Source organism: Ornithodoros turicata, chromosome 5, assembly GCF_037126465.1.
Source record: "Ornithodoros turicata isolate Travis chromosome 5, ASM3712646v1, whole genome shotgun sequence".
NCBI lineage: Eukaryota > Metazoa > Arthropoda > Arachnida > Ixodida > Argasidae > Ornithodoros > Ornithodoros turicata.
The window spans coordinates 26,433,151-26,448,751 of NC_088205.1; the positions used below are offsets into that span (position 1 = coordinate 26,433,151).

At 46.7% G+C, this 15,601-nt stretch overlaps 1 protein-coding gene and 1 long non-coding RNA gene across 7 annotated transcripts in view; one reads left to right on the top strand and one right to left on the bottom strand.

Moving 5' to 3' along the window:
* The window catches only part of LOC135394250 (ETS homologous factor-like), a 134,356-nt gene that overhangs the window by 50,163 nt on the left and 68,592 nt on the right, over positions 1-15,601 (top strand). The window contains exon 1 of one of the 5 annotated variants that reach the window (XM_064624910.1): positions 12,154-12,486. The exons of the other annotated variants lie outside the window; for them this stretch is intronic. Within the exon in view, the coding sequence (XP_064480980.1) occupies positions 12,401-12,486 (86 nt within the window). The 5' untranslated portion in view covers positions 12,154-12,400. Of the gene's footprint in view, positions 1-12,153; positions 12,487-15,601 lie in introns of those variants that run through there. 5 annotated transcript variants of the gene reach the window in all.
* Positions 1-15,601, bottom strand: part of LOC135394252 (uncharacterized) — a 42,619-nt gene that overhangs the window by 7,571 nt on the left and 19,447 nt on the right. The window contains exons 2-3 of one of the 2 annotated variants that reach the window (XR_010422804.1): positions 8,683-8,822; positions 6,277-6,423 (exon numbers count right to left, since the gene is read on the bottom strand). This is a non-coding gene — a long non-coding RNA (uncharacterized LOC135394252). Of the gene's footprint in view, positions 1-6,276; positions 6,424-8,682; positions 8,823-15,601 lie in introns of those variants that run through there. The other variant, XR_010422805.1, reaches the window with a different exon arrangement.

Genomic DNA, 15,601 nt, shown 5'->3' on the forward strand with positions numbered 1-15,601 from the left:
GCCTCCCACTCACATTCATTCGCTTGTTAAGATGAATGTAACTCATGTTCGATATGCACTTTGACGCACGCAATGGTTACAACCGCAGTACGCACCACGCTCACTGGGCGTTGCAATGTGGGTCGCTTTCCATGCCTCTTTTCCTATTCAGTCGCCACCGCACGTGCACGAGCAGGCCCAGAGTGCGCTGGTGGCGCTGTCCTCTCTCTCAGTGCACTGTGTACCCTCAGTGGACCACGCCGACGCGTCGTTTACCTACTGGGAGAACTCGTTGATACCTTGCTTCCTGGAGGAGCGCACGGCAATATTGCTAGCTTTAGCGGTTTGAAGTGACATACCAACCAGAAACATTCAATTTCAGTCGTTTCTTGCTGCCACGTTCTCTCGGACAGACGCCACGGAGTCTTCAATACTGCGCTAACCGATTTTTTTACCGATGTTTTCACATTTTACTGTCGCTAAAAATCGCATGCTCTGCTGGAGGAAGTCGCTAAAAAAGTCGCTAAACCCAGTATACGATAAAGGTCGCTAAACTTAGCGAGACAATCGCTAAAATGGCAACACTGGTTCGTATACACACTATAGGAGGTCGTGCTATTAGTATGAATGATCCCGAGGAGCCGTCCATTACGTGCATCTGGAGGGCTGTCGTGGGGCAAGTCGGGCTGAGGCCCACACTCACTCGCCAATATGTAGAGATGTGATGTTGTACTCCATGTTCGTTCCAGATTATTAACTCACAGACAGCGTGCACCTTTGCCGCCCGAGACGTATGACTTCAAGACAAATGGAACGCGTAGTTGTGGCTTGTAGGTCCATAAATGGCGGGCTAACAACAAAATTTTGTCATCATTAAGCACCGCGCCACTTGTAATACAACGGACGAGATAGTACGTTTCGAATCAGGTTGAAAAAAAGATGTGGGGTTATTCGGACATCAGTGCGGTACTGCCATACATAGTGTCTCATCACTGCCCATGCTGCCAACGGGACGAGGCATCCTGTATCGAGGCAAAGCTACCTTCCGAGAAACACTGTATGAAGAGCATGTAGCGCCTCAAACTCTGTTACATCAAGTATAAGCGTAATTTTGACGGCGACTTTCATCGCTGACTGAGATCTGCAAAGTGCATTAGTCTATATGAAAATACTGAAGACCCACTCCGTCTGGACGACTCGACTTGGATGTTCGCCCATCGCTTTTCTTTGCCGCACGCTGCCCCATCCTCGAGTTATTTCGTAACCATTGCCCGTAAAAGGGCTCTTGTTTGTCAATGGGACATCGCATCAACGTCACGAGATGTGCATTCTGGGCATCAAAGAGACATCACCCATACCACACACAGCACAGGTAATGGCATTTGACATTTTGCCTTTGCCAAGGCCATCCGCTGCAGAAGGAGGGATCAAGACGGACACTCCACGACAAAGTGGAAACACTACCCGCCCGCATTTTTTTAAAGGTTTTTAGCTTACCTTGATCATTTCCTTTCCTTATCAAGCTATAGTAGGCGAAATATATATATATATAAAACAGTTATGAGGAAACAGCGTTCCACGTCGTTAGGATTGATGAAGAGACGCCACTCTCATATCGTTTGATACATGATATTCCTCGCAACAAATGGATGTTGCAAAAGCTCAGCCTTGGCCGCGGCACCAATTCAAATAACTCGCGACAAAAAAACCAAATGACATTTTAATCACGATGACACGCGACTGAATGGGTGGAGCCTAAAAACCAAGAGGGCCTTCAGAGGGAATTACATGTACACCCGTGCTCGGTGACTTATGACTATGCCTATGGCAGCTAATAACGGCGTCACTGGCTCAGGATGGTACAACGTCACTGTACCGGTACTTAAGAACATTCGTTCTCGGTGCGTTGTTGGCCGGAGAATAACGACATGCGGTCCGGAGAAGAAGGGGGGAGGGGAAGGCTAAATTCAGGATACGAAGGAACCAGCGTCAGCGTTCCACATTACTAGAAGACTTGGAACAGAAACTTTACCTTGATAAAAGCACTTGAGCTTCAACTTATAATGATGAAGCGTATAAGGGTCCGGTGGAAAGTCCTATAGCTATACGGACATTTGTTTATTATGCAACAGATGCTTCATCTATTCGTTCTCTATTCCCCTACTCGTGCGGTACGTAGTATCAGTACATACGGATTTTTTAGGCACCGTGCATCCGCCGTCAGACGTAATCGTAACGCGTGAGCGTGAGGTTTGCAGTCTAGCGCAGACGCCAGCGTCGCGGAGCGTTGCCTTCTGGGTTTGAGACTGTGTCCGAGACATAGGTCCGAAACAGGGTTGAGGCGTACACCCCCTCACGACTGCTGATGGCAAGCTCGGCTGGGCAGTTATAGCACCTACACTCTAAAAACAGAGCTTCACCGCATAGCACGCTGTGCGCCAACCATTGCCACGAATGATAGGGTTATGGCTTCTGATTCGAGGAGAGAGGGTGGCCGTGCGCCATTTTGTGGCAATTTGGATATATGGTAATTGCCACAAAAAGGCGTACGCCTCCCTCTCTCCTCGAATCAAAACAGATAACCGTATCGTTCCCGGCAATGACTGGCGCACTACGTGCTATGCGGTGAAGTTCTGTTTTTAGAGTGTACAATGAGCACGCACGCTTACCGCAGGCTGTAAAGCATGCACGCTGCCTCGCATAGCACGACCAAGCCTCAAACTGAGCTGGCTACTCTGCGCAACACAGGCGTCTGCGCAGGCCACTCACTCGCGCGTTACGTTTAAGACTGACGCAGGCTGTACGCGAGCACTGTGTTCTCAGGTACGACGGTCAAGGATATGTTGTTGTTGTATAGGAGCGGTATCGATGTATAATAATATCATACAGCGAGACAATAGGATAGTGAGCGACCCACAGTTGTTGCACCGTGGGTTATTTATGAACTTCATTTTAATGATGGTGACTAGGGAGTTTCATCGCCAGGGGCGATGCTCTACCCCACTGCTGGATTATTTTTTGCCCACATAAGTGCCCATTCAACTTCCGCTCAAACTTCAACACGCCGCACCCCGTATGAAAGTGACCCATGGATGACGATGCATGTGTTCTAAACAAGCTTAGGCTGACATCAAAGTGTATCGATACTGTAATTTGTTGGTTCCTTTGGTTGGGAGGAAGCAAAAGTAGAATGGAAAGTGTGACACCTATAAAGGGGCCGGCCACTCCAGTTCTACTAATTGAAAGAGGAAAGGAACTAAAATGTGGACACTGAGTCCCCAGAGATCACATTCATGTTCGCAGTGAATCCATCAACTTGGTGTCTTTGAGAAATTGCACGAAAATCTGCAGGACTTGAATATGTTTGATCGCATGCCAAGGGCCCGCCATGACCCTCGCACGTCAAAATGTCTGCTGTCCAATTGGGCCAAAGGTGCCCGGAGATGTTGTCGATGTTGATGATACATTGGGAAGGCGGCAAAACTCCTGTGCTATTTCAACAGACCCACACATTTGGCAGTTACGGGAGTAATTGCAGTCCTCGGTTCAACCAATAAATTACGCCGACACAAGCACTCATGAAGAAATTATACAGAAATACATGCACACTATCTCTTTATTCGCATCAACAAATAATGTAGCTGGTACCGTTAAGGTCCCCGGTTAACTTCAGCTTTGTTCCCAGACAGAGGAAGAGAACGACCGGAGAATTCCAGGTCTGTACTCTGGTTCAGGAGTGCTTCTGCAGTCTGATACAACGTGGACAAAAGTCACATGGTCGAGTGGCGCGATTTTTAAACTGCAATCTTCAACATCGGGAATAGCATAACAAACTGATGCTGTCGTCACATCACACTCGTCACTTTTGTGGCCACTGATGTCATCTGTAAATTGAAAGCGGAACCCGTCGAGGAAATTGCCACGTGGAGTTTTCTGCTTCAGCATAAAGCAACGTGCGAACAAGAAGAGGACCGTACGAGAGATTTACGTTCTCCGATCTCGTGCGACGAACGCGTTTGGTCGGAACGCTCGTAAAGATCCTTCGGGCATTGACGGCAGGTTGCGAATAAACTTCGCCTAAATCATTTTTTCGCTCCGCTTTGGTGGTCGCGTGACACTCACGTGACACCCTGCTTGGCGAGTGCGAGCAACGCCATCTACACTAAAGAAGGTCTGCTCGATGCCTGTCGTCTGCTTCAGCCGATGGCAGCAGACGATTCAAGTACACAACAACAACAATTATATTTTGACGATGAAGTGGGGAAGTTCAAGTACACACTATCTGTGCGTGGCTGCAAGGATGGGACTGCTTGCAGCTCGGGTCTCTAGCTATGGTCATTGAGTCATTGGTTAGATCCCTGATGGCTATGTAGCGTCGACTAGCGGCCAGGTTTTGTCTAGATGGCACAGCCGCTGCACTCTCGTGGGTATACCTGCAGATCAGCACATCACATGAAGCACATCACACATATACAGTTGGTGGCCGTGGTTGGACATTTTCAGACAAGGTATAGTGCTTCAAGTGTGTGTGTGGGGGGGGGGTAACGTTGGGTAGACGCGTGGTCTGCCTGCCGAGCTGGCGGCATGTTGCTCGGGGGGAGGGGAGGGAAAAGGGAGGGAGCCACTAATGTATAGTACTTCAGTAGTGCTTTATTAGCATAGACTAATTCGAGTCGTTCCTATCCGGCAGTGTTTCGGAAAAGCAAGCTACTTCTAATAGTGGCTTACTAGTTTCTAGCAAAGCAAGAATAGAAAGCCGCATTTACCTCATTTTTTTAATATAACATAACCCCCCCTGCCTGTATGAGCCTTCTATTTCTCTCAAATGTTTCAATGTCACTTCTTGAAACGAAATAGCATTTATTAACCTTGATTCTGCGAAAAAATTCTCCAGCATTCATTGCTCCCCCCTCTCACTGTTTGTTCGTTCACAGTTGTTTCCTTATTGGACCGCGGTACTATATATACAGGGTGCGTCACGTAAATCTCACCAGAATTTTATTAAATTCGCGGTTTGCTTTCGGAAAAGTCGTTGAATATATCTATTCCCGATGGGGCCTACTCAACGGTGGTGGTGTATCAGTTATTAGTGCAGCCATTAATCAACTTTCGTAATGAATCTTCATAATTAGTGAAAATAAGCTGACCGCGCATTTGCAAAGTTGTAGAGCAGGACCCTGAGGAGTCTAGTCCGCTAGAATAGTAACCGCAGCGCTTTTCTGTGTCCTATAGTAAAAAATATACGAAAATGCACTATTTTCTAGCGTTGCGCGAGTTCTGCGGCCGCTTTTTCCTATCCCTTTCTCGCTGTCACCCTTTCTCAACTAACATCCCCCAAGCTGACGTCAAACCCATTCCCTCAATGGCACCAGTCAGGCAATGGCAACATTGCTTCAAAAATGTGAGTCATCCAAAGCCTGCGGCGACATGACAGATGTCTCGAAGTCTTTAGACATTATCTTCTGTCTCCAGACATTATATATCAGAAATATTTGGACATTGCTGCTTCTCCTGACACAACTCTGTTCAGACTTCTCACTATAGCCTATGTCTTGTTGAATCGACTTTCCACAACTCTGCAGCCAGACACTCGTTCGTCTGACCGGTTGTAATCAATAACGCGAGGGAAGTGTCTACTTGCCGTCTGAAGAATTCACCCGCTTCACTGACCCGGCTAAACTTTATGAAGGGGCTGGCTCCAATCCCTCCCCTTACGCAGACATCTCAAAAAGGATCGTATATTACACTATAGCTCATTGGCGTTGGTAGAAGGTACAGAAGGAAAGCCGTAACATCGGCACCGGTAGCTATATTAACCCTGTGCTTGAACCAAACCTCGATACACAGGTGAAGGGGTTAACATCCCTCGATTGATTTTTTCCCCCTCTAAAGCATGAGCAAATTATATAACAGTGAACGCAGCACCCACAGAAGCATTAAGACGCAAATCAGGTCGAAGTTACACACACACACAACAGAGCACAATTTACGATGGTGACGTCATATTTCATGGTACTCGCGTGTTTGTCCAGACAATGTCCGCCTATAACAATGCTCAAAAACAGCTGTCAATTTTACAAAATTTACGCCTTTTCATGGTAAGGTGAAGTGGTAGTGAACATGGTAGTGAAGACACAACGAATTATCCTATAATGCATAGCCATATGCGAAAAATGTGATTAATACCTTAGCGGTGAAGTCTTTCGTGGCCCTGGCAGGAGTCCACATAGCTCAGCCTCTCGTACAGGGGGACGGTACAATTAACGTGCCGTTGAAAGGACGGAACGCAAACGATTCAGAAAAATAACTCGAGACGGCTCTAGTGTTGTAGACAGATTTCGCAAGGTTCCGTGTGTTGTCGTCGGAAACACCAAGAAATTAAAGCCAATTAGAGGTACAGGAGGTCTTCCGGCCTTCTTGTTCCGTCTGCGCTTTACACCGTGGCTGAAACGATATACGACGGATTTAATTCGTTGATGTTCGTCCTCCACTTCTAATTTTTTACAAAGTGTTTTTTCCTTGGGTATACACTGGAGATCAAAAGATTGGAGTTGCGTAGCGGTATGACAAGATTGTTCTCGCAAAAGTTACTAGCTTCTTAACCAGGGGACCTCCTCCTGCATATGTTTTTGCGAAGTGTATCCGCTTTGTACGAACAAACAAATTTGAGCCTGAAAACTATTTTCCTATTGAACAAACAAAAAAAAAATTAACGAAGCAAAGTCGCTGCGTATTTTTCTACTTCTTAAGACGCAGATATAGTCCAATGTTTTTTAGCGTCGCAGTCAGCGACAGCCGAAGTCAGACACGCCAAGCAAAGTGATCCGGGAAATATGCGTTTATAGTCAGACGCGCGTCAGCAGTGGCCTGCGAAAGTTGCGCATGCGCAAAGTCGCTGTGACTTGAGCCTCAGCGAGACTGCGACTGCGCTGATCTGACTGCGCGAGCGCGGTCGGCGAAAAATAGAACATGTTCTATTCTGCGCGGGCGACGTCCTAGCGCGTTGAACGCCGCCGGCCGCGCTAGCCACTAGACTATAGGGCGTGATTTCCCCCGGCGTAGCGCAACTGTGCAGCGCGCGTGCGCGCAGCACAGTTACGTCGGACTATATCTGCGCTTTTAGCGAGCTTGCAAGTAGACTGTGAACATGTTACATATATTCATTCTCCGACCGGTATATAGTGTTTACAGAATTGTTACGATAATAATCAAAGTAATTCAATTGAACTGGAAAGAGCCCCGCAAAGTCACGCTGCCGCATGCAGGTTTCCCTCTTTTCCGGTAGAGGGCTTTACCTGGTGAATATACTGTGGCTGTAAATAGGACCGTCATTGAGGAGAGCTACAGCGGCTGTCCACTCTAAAAACAAGACCTCGCCAGATAACACACTCTGTCAATAGTGAGTTTTAGTGCATCGTACGCTATCGCCTTTGCGTACGTAAGAGAGAGCGTTGATGGTTCTGCGCAAAACATAAAGAGAGGTTCGCACTTGCGCATAACCACCACGCTATCCCTTACGTACGCAAAGGCGATAACGTACGATGCACTAAAGCTCTCTTTGTGTTAGCGTCGCGAAACAACTGTGGCTATGAGCGGCGTACAGACGTGTACAGATGGAGAGACGACAGCAGGAAGGGGTGGGGGACAGGGGGGTTAGTGTGCGTCCTGGGCCGACTTCAGGGTGAACTGAGATGAACTGAGCCGACATTCGTCTGTAAAGTCTTCGGAAAACCCACGGAAAACCTCAGACAACACAGGCGGTGATAGGGTTTGAACCCGTGTCACCTCTGAGTCCCGGCGTGGAAGGCGATCATCTTGACCACTATGCCACGGGAGCTGGTACTAAAACTCTCTATTATCGATACACCGAAACATAAATTGGAAAAAAAAATGTCAATAATATTGTTCCATCCGCGCGTTATATATAGTCCTGGTTCTCATTTTGAGCTGGTGAAATCCGATTTGTTGAACTTGAAGACATATTCATGTAATACGATGCAACATTTACTCTCTTTGCGAGGGCAGATTGCGATCTATAGCCCAGATAATGAGCAAAACCTCCCCCAAGAAGAAGAAGAAGAAAAAATGCTAACAGGACCGATTGCCTCTGAGTCCTTAGCACGCTAATGATGTATAATAAGGGGTGGCCGGGGTGGCCGCTGGCGAAGAAAAAAGACAAACCGCTCGCTCATCGTCCTCATTTGCTAATTCTAAGCGGCGCTGGACATTTGGGCGGCGTCTTCAGTAGATGACAGACACAGCTGAGAATGGTACATTTCTTTGTAACTGAAGGATAAGGGGATTCAAAGTCATTTTTGCGTGAGTTGTAAGACAAACCTGTTACTCAATCATTTAACAAACCAACAAAGAAGATAACGATGTTCACACATAACGAAATAACTACGTTTCTGTTATATCTCCTGGCCTCTGATTCAGATACATGCTATGCTATTAGCCCGAGTAGCCTTTTTTTTTTTTTCTTAATAAACATATACCCCCCCCCCCCCCCCCGATTAGTCTGCACACCCTCCGCACACTGTACCCGTTCTCTTGTGACGTCTTTATGCTTTAATAATAGCCAGCACTGCGCAAATATACGAAACCTCGAAGTGTGAGAAACTTATGCTGACTCGGCACACTTCTGCGGAAGAAAACAACACCAAAACAATATCACGGTCTCAATGTCACCCACATGACACTCACCTGTCACAGCTTACCGTTGAATTACTCCCCATATGTATTCAGCTTCTCAATGCTCTTTATAATACTGTTCGCACCATCTTCTTCTGAGATATGATCCAACTCGCCATGTCCACGGTTCTGTTCCAATAGCTGTTTATTACCTACCACCGCAAAGGAAAAAATAAAGACATTTTGACATAATAAGGACACAGCTACCCTTTCCATGGCCGCGTACAATATCATCATGCTGGTGGACGTGGCTCGTTGTCTGACACCGTACACGAGAAGCAATTAATGACCGAAGGCGAGTGTACCATCTGTAGCCGAATACAGGCGGCGTGTTTCTAACTCACTTTGGGTCCCTCAATTATCAATCACTAATCGATGTGTTCATTAATAATTCAGCTCTCTGTCCCAAACAGCATCTCAGCTACCAAAAAAAAAAATAATAATAATAACAATAATAATAAAGACAACGAACATGTAATCGTATGTGGTTCCCGAAATCGACTCAGTTTCCAACACAGCACAGGGAGGGCGCAACAGGAAGACTCCCTCATGATAAGCAGCTTCCGAGTGCTCGTGTCACTCCTATTTATAATGAACGCGGGAACGCGGGACCTTATCTAGTCGGTCGTTGTTTGTTTCGGGGCGTTTTTTGCATGTTCTTTCAAGGCACACGCCGTACCCATTTACCGCCTTGCAATGAACTGTAGTGCAAGTTGTACTACTTTCCCTGTATTTGTGGATCATTTTTTGAGTGCAGATAACGCAGTTAGGGAAGCGATTAAATGTTTTTTTTTTTTTCTAGTCATTACATAAACCGGCTTTCAGGGGTGGTCAGTGTCAAGCCAGAGGTGAATGGAAAGAAAGGTGGTCGGAGAGCGAAAACAGGAGACAATAGTAGATCGTGCAGATCGGCTGTCGCTATAGAGACACGGACGATAATATTTCTTTGCTACATGCTATAAATCTCTCACGGGCGCACACATTCAATTTGAGGAGTTGGGGGAACTTGCAGTCTTGTATATGTATCAGGTGAGAGCAGGCGAAACTAATCCTGTTTAGCAGGGATGACGGCTACAGTGTCACCGAACACGGACGACATCCGAAGTTTGGGTCACGCCGGCACGCTTCTCTGAACCTCTCTTTTGCGCAGTTTTGGCCCGCATTGCAAGCAGATTGAAGCGTGCGACTTTTATATACAAAAAGGACACGGAGGAAGCAATCGTTTGACAAAATTTGGCTATGCGACCGCTTCAGGCAAAAGAAACGAGGCAAATGCGAAGATAACTGTCGAGAAAAACGACTATGTTATTCGCATTGCAGAGAAGGGAAAGGCCACAAAAGAAAGAAGGGAGCGACACAACGAGTTGTCGCGACGAAAAGTGTTTGTCAAACGAGATGAAAGGGAGTCGCTAATTACACACGCTTAAAAAGAAAGAAAGAAGACAACGAGAAAGCGACCGGCCATGCCGAGCTAGCGGGCGTCGCCGTTCACGCCGCACGCACGCCATCTCGCGGAAAGCAGCGCATTTGAAGCATTGAAGGGAAGCTTCCTCTCTCTTTTTTTTTTATTATTTCTTTTTCTGTTTTTAATACGCGGCTCTCTTGCTCCAGTCTGCCCAGTCTGTGTCAACAGTTCCAGGGGGCATTCACAGTCACAGCGCAACCGCGCATGTGCTCGAAAAACAATATTTCCTGGCGCAATTGAAAATTCAAAAGCGGTATAGGGCGGTAATGGTTTTCGAAGAGAGTCTGTTTCATTGCTATCGCTATATAGATACTAGTTTTCGACATTGGGGACATTGAAAACCGTGTAAACGTGCCAGAGAAACGTTGACAGTGAAATTTAGAATGCATATCGGACGACTGTATTGTTAACTAAATAACGATCGCGGAGGAAGCATTCGCAGTGTGGGGACATTGTATGATACCGGTGAGTCCCATTGAACTGAAGGTTATTATGACCCCGCACAACAAGAAAAAAATTACGGGACCTAAAGCAGCGGATGTAGCGTTTCAGTGTGCTATAACCAACACGCTCTTCTGGGCCTTCCATTATCGCCATATACGTTTGCATAAATGATTTTCTTTCTGAAAGTAAACCAAGTTACAAAATATATGTATAAAAACAAATATGGCGAAGATATGGTATTGACTAGGTTAATTGACATGACTACTACCGTAAAACCTTTCTATTTCGCGACACGAATTTTTCGCGAATCGGGCCCAGGACGCATATTCACGGCCATTAAATTTCGCGAAATCGAGATGCTAAAGTTCGTGGCTTCGTTACCTCACCTTATGATACGCTTTAATTTTCTTTTACTATATCTAATTAAGGGGGTATTGCTCTGCTGTAAAGCAGTTGAAATACTTTCTAGCAACTAAGGCTGAAACTAAAGTTTCCGATTATACAACTGTTTTGGAAGCGCCAAATTTCGTTCAAAATTTTAGCTCGCCCTGAAATTGAAGAAAATTAGGGGCGCGCAAACATTAAGGGTTTTACAGATCATTATTTACGCTAAAAGATTGTGTGAGAACAGGACAGAAAAAATCACAACGAACCGGCCACTATGCAGTTACGCAGCGTACCGCGGTTGACGACTGATAACAGCACAGACAGGATGGTGTGTGCTACACATTACATTCAAAAGCAAAAAAGAAAAGGGGTGAGAAGGGAGTGCGTTGTTCTCACAGAATAATATGATTATCAGTCCTATCAACGAAGAAGGTTTCCAGATCCTGTGCGGTATCTAACTTTGGGCCAAGGTTCAAACACGTTGTAGCGTGATACTATGGGCGTTCTCCTGAGTAGAACGATAACGACAGCGTGGATTTTATTTTACGACCAGCATTGATCATCACCGGGAAAAGCGTGTTCAGGTGGTCAAAGTGGTGCACCTAAAGACGGAATCATTCATATCAGGGACAAGAAAGTTGAAAGCAGACCGCATGTCAAAACGAAAATGCGGGTTATCCTCGCAAGGCGGTTAGAAACATTCGTCAATTTTTAAGATTTTTTATTTTGTGCTCCTGGAATTGATTGTTTGCATGAAAGAAAAAGAGGAAACCTGCTAACAATTATAGCGCCTCTTTTCTCCTTCCCCGGTATAACTGAGGAGGTCAACAAAAACAAGGACGTAAAGAGTTCTCCGGGAGAGGCGATCGGTGTACACAGATTCCCACAGAGCCCCGCCGTTGTACTCTCTGGATACTTCGATTCTATCTGCCTTTGCAAAGCGCAATTACAAAGGGTACCGTGCGAGCTGTGCACAACAGGACCTATGTCCACAGACGAAAATAAAAACAAAAATGGAAGAAGCAGAAGCAGATGAAAGAAACGGGGACTTATTTACGCGCCGAAGGCCACGCGCCGGCTAACCTGACGTCAGGAACATTCGTAGCCAATGGCAACGTCGCGCGCCTGACGTCACGTTTCGGTCTTCCTCCTCGCAGCGGGCTTTCCAGGCGCAACCGAGAATTTGCCATAGAGAATCGTGTGCTCCCACAAACGGAGTGTTGGTTCGCTCATGACAGTTTGTTTTCGTTGCCGGTGTCTGCGACAAAAATTGAAACCGAAACTGGAAGCGACTGTTCGCAGACATCCTACTGCATGGAGTGCAACGTGTTGAGCTGATATTTTCGTCCCCGACGGTGCAGTGCTGTTTATTTTCCACGTGTGTGTTGTGCTTTTATCGTCTGTTTACCGCGGTTCGTCTGCATCGCCTGCTGAATGCCGCTAGACGCCGCCACCATTGAGGGTCTCACAGGAGAGGACTCTAGGAACGACAGCGACTTGCCGTCGTTCCAAACGCTCAGGTAGAGTTTTTTTAGCCTTGTTCGTGTGTTTTGATCATGAAATATGTGTTCCGCAGTAATATGCTTATGGACACAACATTTCAGCAATATGCAAGTAAAGCAGAACTAACGAGGATCTTCGATATCGAAGCTACTCATCGGTTATTCCATTCTGTCATTGATTCGTTTTTTGCTTTGTTCTTTTTCTTTATTATTACACTTGTGTATATTTGTTGCCATTTCAACAAGATCCCATATTTTTTGTCAAGGTGAAGATTCCGTCATACATAATATTGGAGATCGCGTGTTGCTTTTCGGAGTCTACATTAACCCGAATGCCAAAGCAGTTTCTCACGACTTTGTCGCTTTTTAGGCATGGCTCGTGTTACTTACCTGCTTCCCGCAACGATACTCCATAGTTAGATTTTTTGTGCAGTGACAACGTGCGGTGTCATCCCGCTTGCCAATGTGAGCACCGCTGCTCTCTGCTCGTCCATGCCAAACCACTCCGGCGTATGGCAGCAACCTTATCTACATCATCGACGTTTACCTGGTGACCCGCGCGGTCGCACACTTGAACTTGAACGTGCTTCCACACCCCCTGCATACTAAACGGGCCGCTCGCTCCCTCCGCAACGTCTCATGAAGGGGGCCTCGCACGACCCCAAAGGTCACCCACGGATATCCGCCGCTTCACTGAGGATACGGAATTGCGAATTCAATTGCTTTTTTTTCTCGATTCAAAGGTCAATGAAGAATGTCGTTGCGATTGCAGGTCGCGTGTGGAAAGCATCCCATTTTGCGGTTGGTCAGGGCTGTATAGCACGAAGGATAAGAGGCGCAGCAAAGGAATCTGTGCCATCGTGAAATGAGTTGTCATTGCCTTTGTTTGTTTTTGTGCTTGAGCTGTTCAGTGAAAACAAGTCAGTTGTTTTGTGCACAGCTTTACGTTTCTCTCGAAGAGTTACACGAGTTGATATGAGCACTGATCACGCTTACACGTATTGTGCATCTCAAGTTCGCCACATAACGCTTCTGAAGTATAATGCGCTGCAACAGCGCCGCTCCTGCGGCAGGGTAACGCGTGCATAAGATTGATAGCCAATGCAGCTGTACTCCCCATGTTCCCATAGCGACGACTGCACGGTTTCTTTGGGGCGTGCAAACGAAGGTCGCCTGACACTCTGCAGTTATATGACGGTGCACAAACTGTCTCGACGGGTCTCCGCCCCGCGGTTCTAACATCTGCGCGCGCGGCTGGTGTATGCTGTCAATAACGGCCTTTCACATCAACGTCTGACACATAAAAATTTTGCAGTGCATAAAATATTTGGGCAACTTTGGCTTCCTGAAAACGCCGATTTCCACGAGCGACTACACCCGTCCGCTTACAGCTACAGCTGCTCCACGGTGAGAACACACTACAAAAAACTTTGGATGACTGAAGCATGAGTCAAAGTGACTCGCCATTTTCTGAAGATATAATGCCGATGATTCAAGGTTATGCATCTCGCGATAGCTATGACCAATACCTCGTGGGCAGATAAAACGGCATCGACTGCAGGGCAACGTAGCAACACCAGGACAAATGGGCTACGGTAATTTTCATTTCTTGGTATACATCAACGCCATCATACTGTTTTACCTCACTTAGGGAGGGCGCCATCTGACCAAGTTTGAAACATGGCACGAAGGTGCTGCCGTCCTCGGCTGGTATCGAACCCATGACCTTGGCATTAATTAGCCTTACCGCTCGACACCGAACACCCTATGCCAGCCTGTTCCTCGTGTATGGTTTTAGCCAATTTTCTCCTTCAACAATTTTCCAGCAAAATTCTAGCTCGGGTGCACACGATGTTGTGGGTGAAAGAACAAGCCAGACAAAATCCACGTCGCAAACGGCTAATCAAGACTGTATTTATTGCTCTTCGGGCCGAGACTGATAGGTGACCCATATACGAATCCCAGTACCGGCTGTACTGACAGTGTGTTCCCCCTAGGTATTCCTCTGCACTTTCGGACAAATTTCGGCACAAGTCGGCTCAGAACCCACGGTCCCCCTCGCGCGTCGTGGTCGTGACTGATTTTCGTGGGTTATTACAATGCCGAAGATCGTCATCAGTGTATTTGTTGTTGTTGTTGAAGATGCGAGTATGGCCCGTAACGCGGTGTATGCTAATGAAAGCGCTATCTGTCCGCTTCCTTATTGCTGGCCATCTCGCGAAAGGTGATGATATCGTCACTGCAGTAACATATCTCCGTCTCTTATTTTTTTTAATGTAGCGGTGTTGCGCGATAAGCGCAGCCTTACCACGCGTACCGAAAAGGCACGGTACGCGTTTCTGCTGTTGCATCTAGTAATCAAAGCCGATCATTAACGAAAATTCTCCATAAAAACCCTGACAGCTCATATACGCTCTCTGATAGCGTTGCGGACATCAGATGTGACGCATTCGAGTCAGCGCCAGCACACCTGGGTGCCCATGGTCACTGGCCAGTTTCGCAATCGAAGCGCGTGCATTGCTTCCAGAGAACCAGAGGCCAGCATCCAAGAAGTACGATTGGGACAGAGGGTAGCTTTGGACGATTTGTCAATTATCGTCACCTCAAAGCTGTCCTTCGCTGTCTTCTGTGTAAATAAGCCCGCGTTGACCGTGTTTTCGTGAATCTATCTGTCGTTCCGGTACGTGTGAAGCGCACGTACAAAAAACGTAATGTATGGGCAACATTGCGTCCGACGTGTAGGTCTCACAAGGCGATTTGGAGGTCACCTCTCTGGAAGGCCTCGTAATTTTCCCGCCAATGTTTTATCTCAAGGTGTGTTCAAAGCAGCGCTGTTACTATACCGCATCCGCGGTGAAAGTTGTTCGTCTTGGACGCACTGTCGCTGCTGTGCTCAATCAGCTGCATTCGAAATCGAATTGTACCATAGATACAAAACACGCAGACAGAGTCACAGGTTTAAATGGATTTGTCCACAACATTACGTAGCAGAGGCCGGCTAGTACATAGGAGTAGATATCAAAACATGTGTCGTCTATGTGTTTTATCAATGTGTGGCCATGGCCCGCGTGACTGAATGCAAAAATCTTCCATCCAAACCACCTCTGTCGATTAGAATGGTTAATTTTCTAGT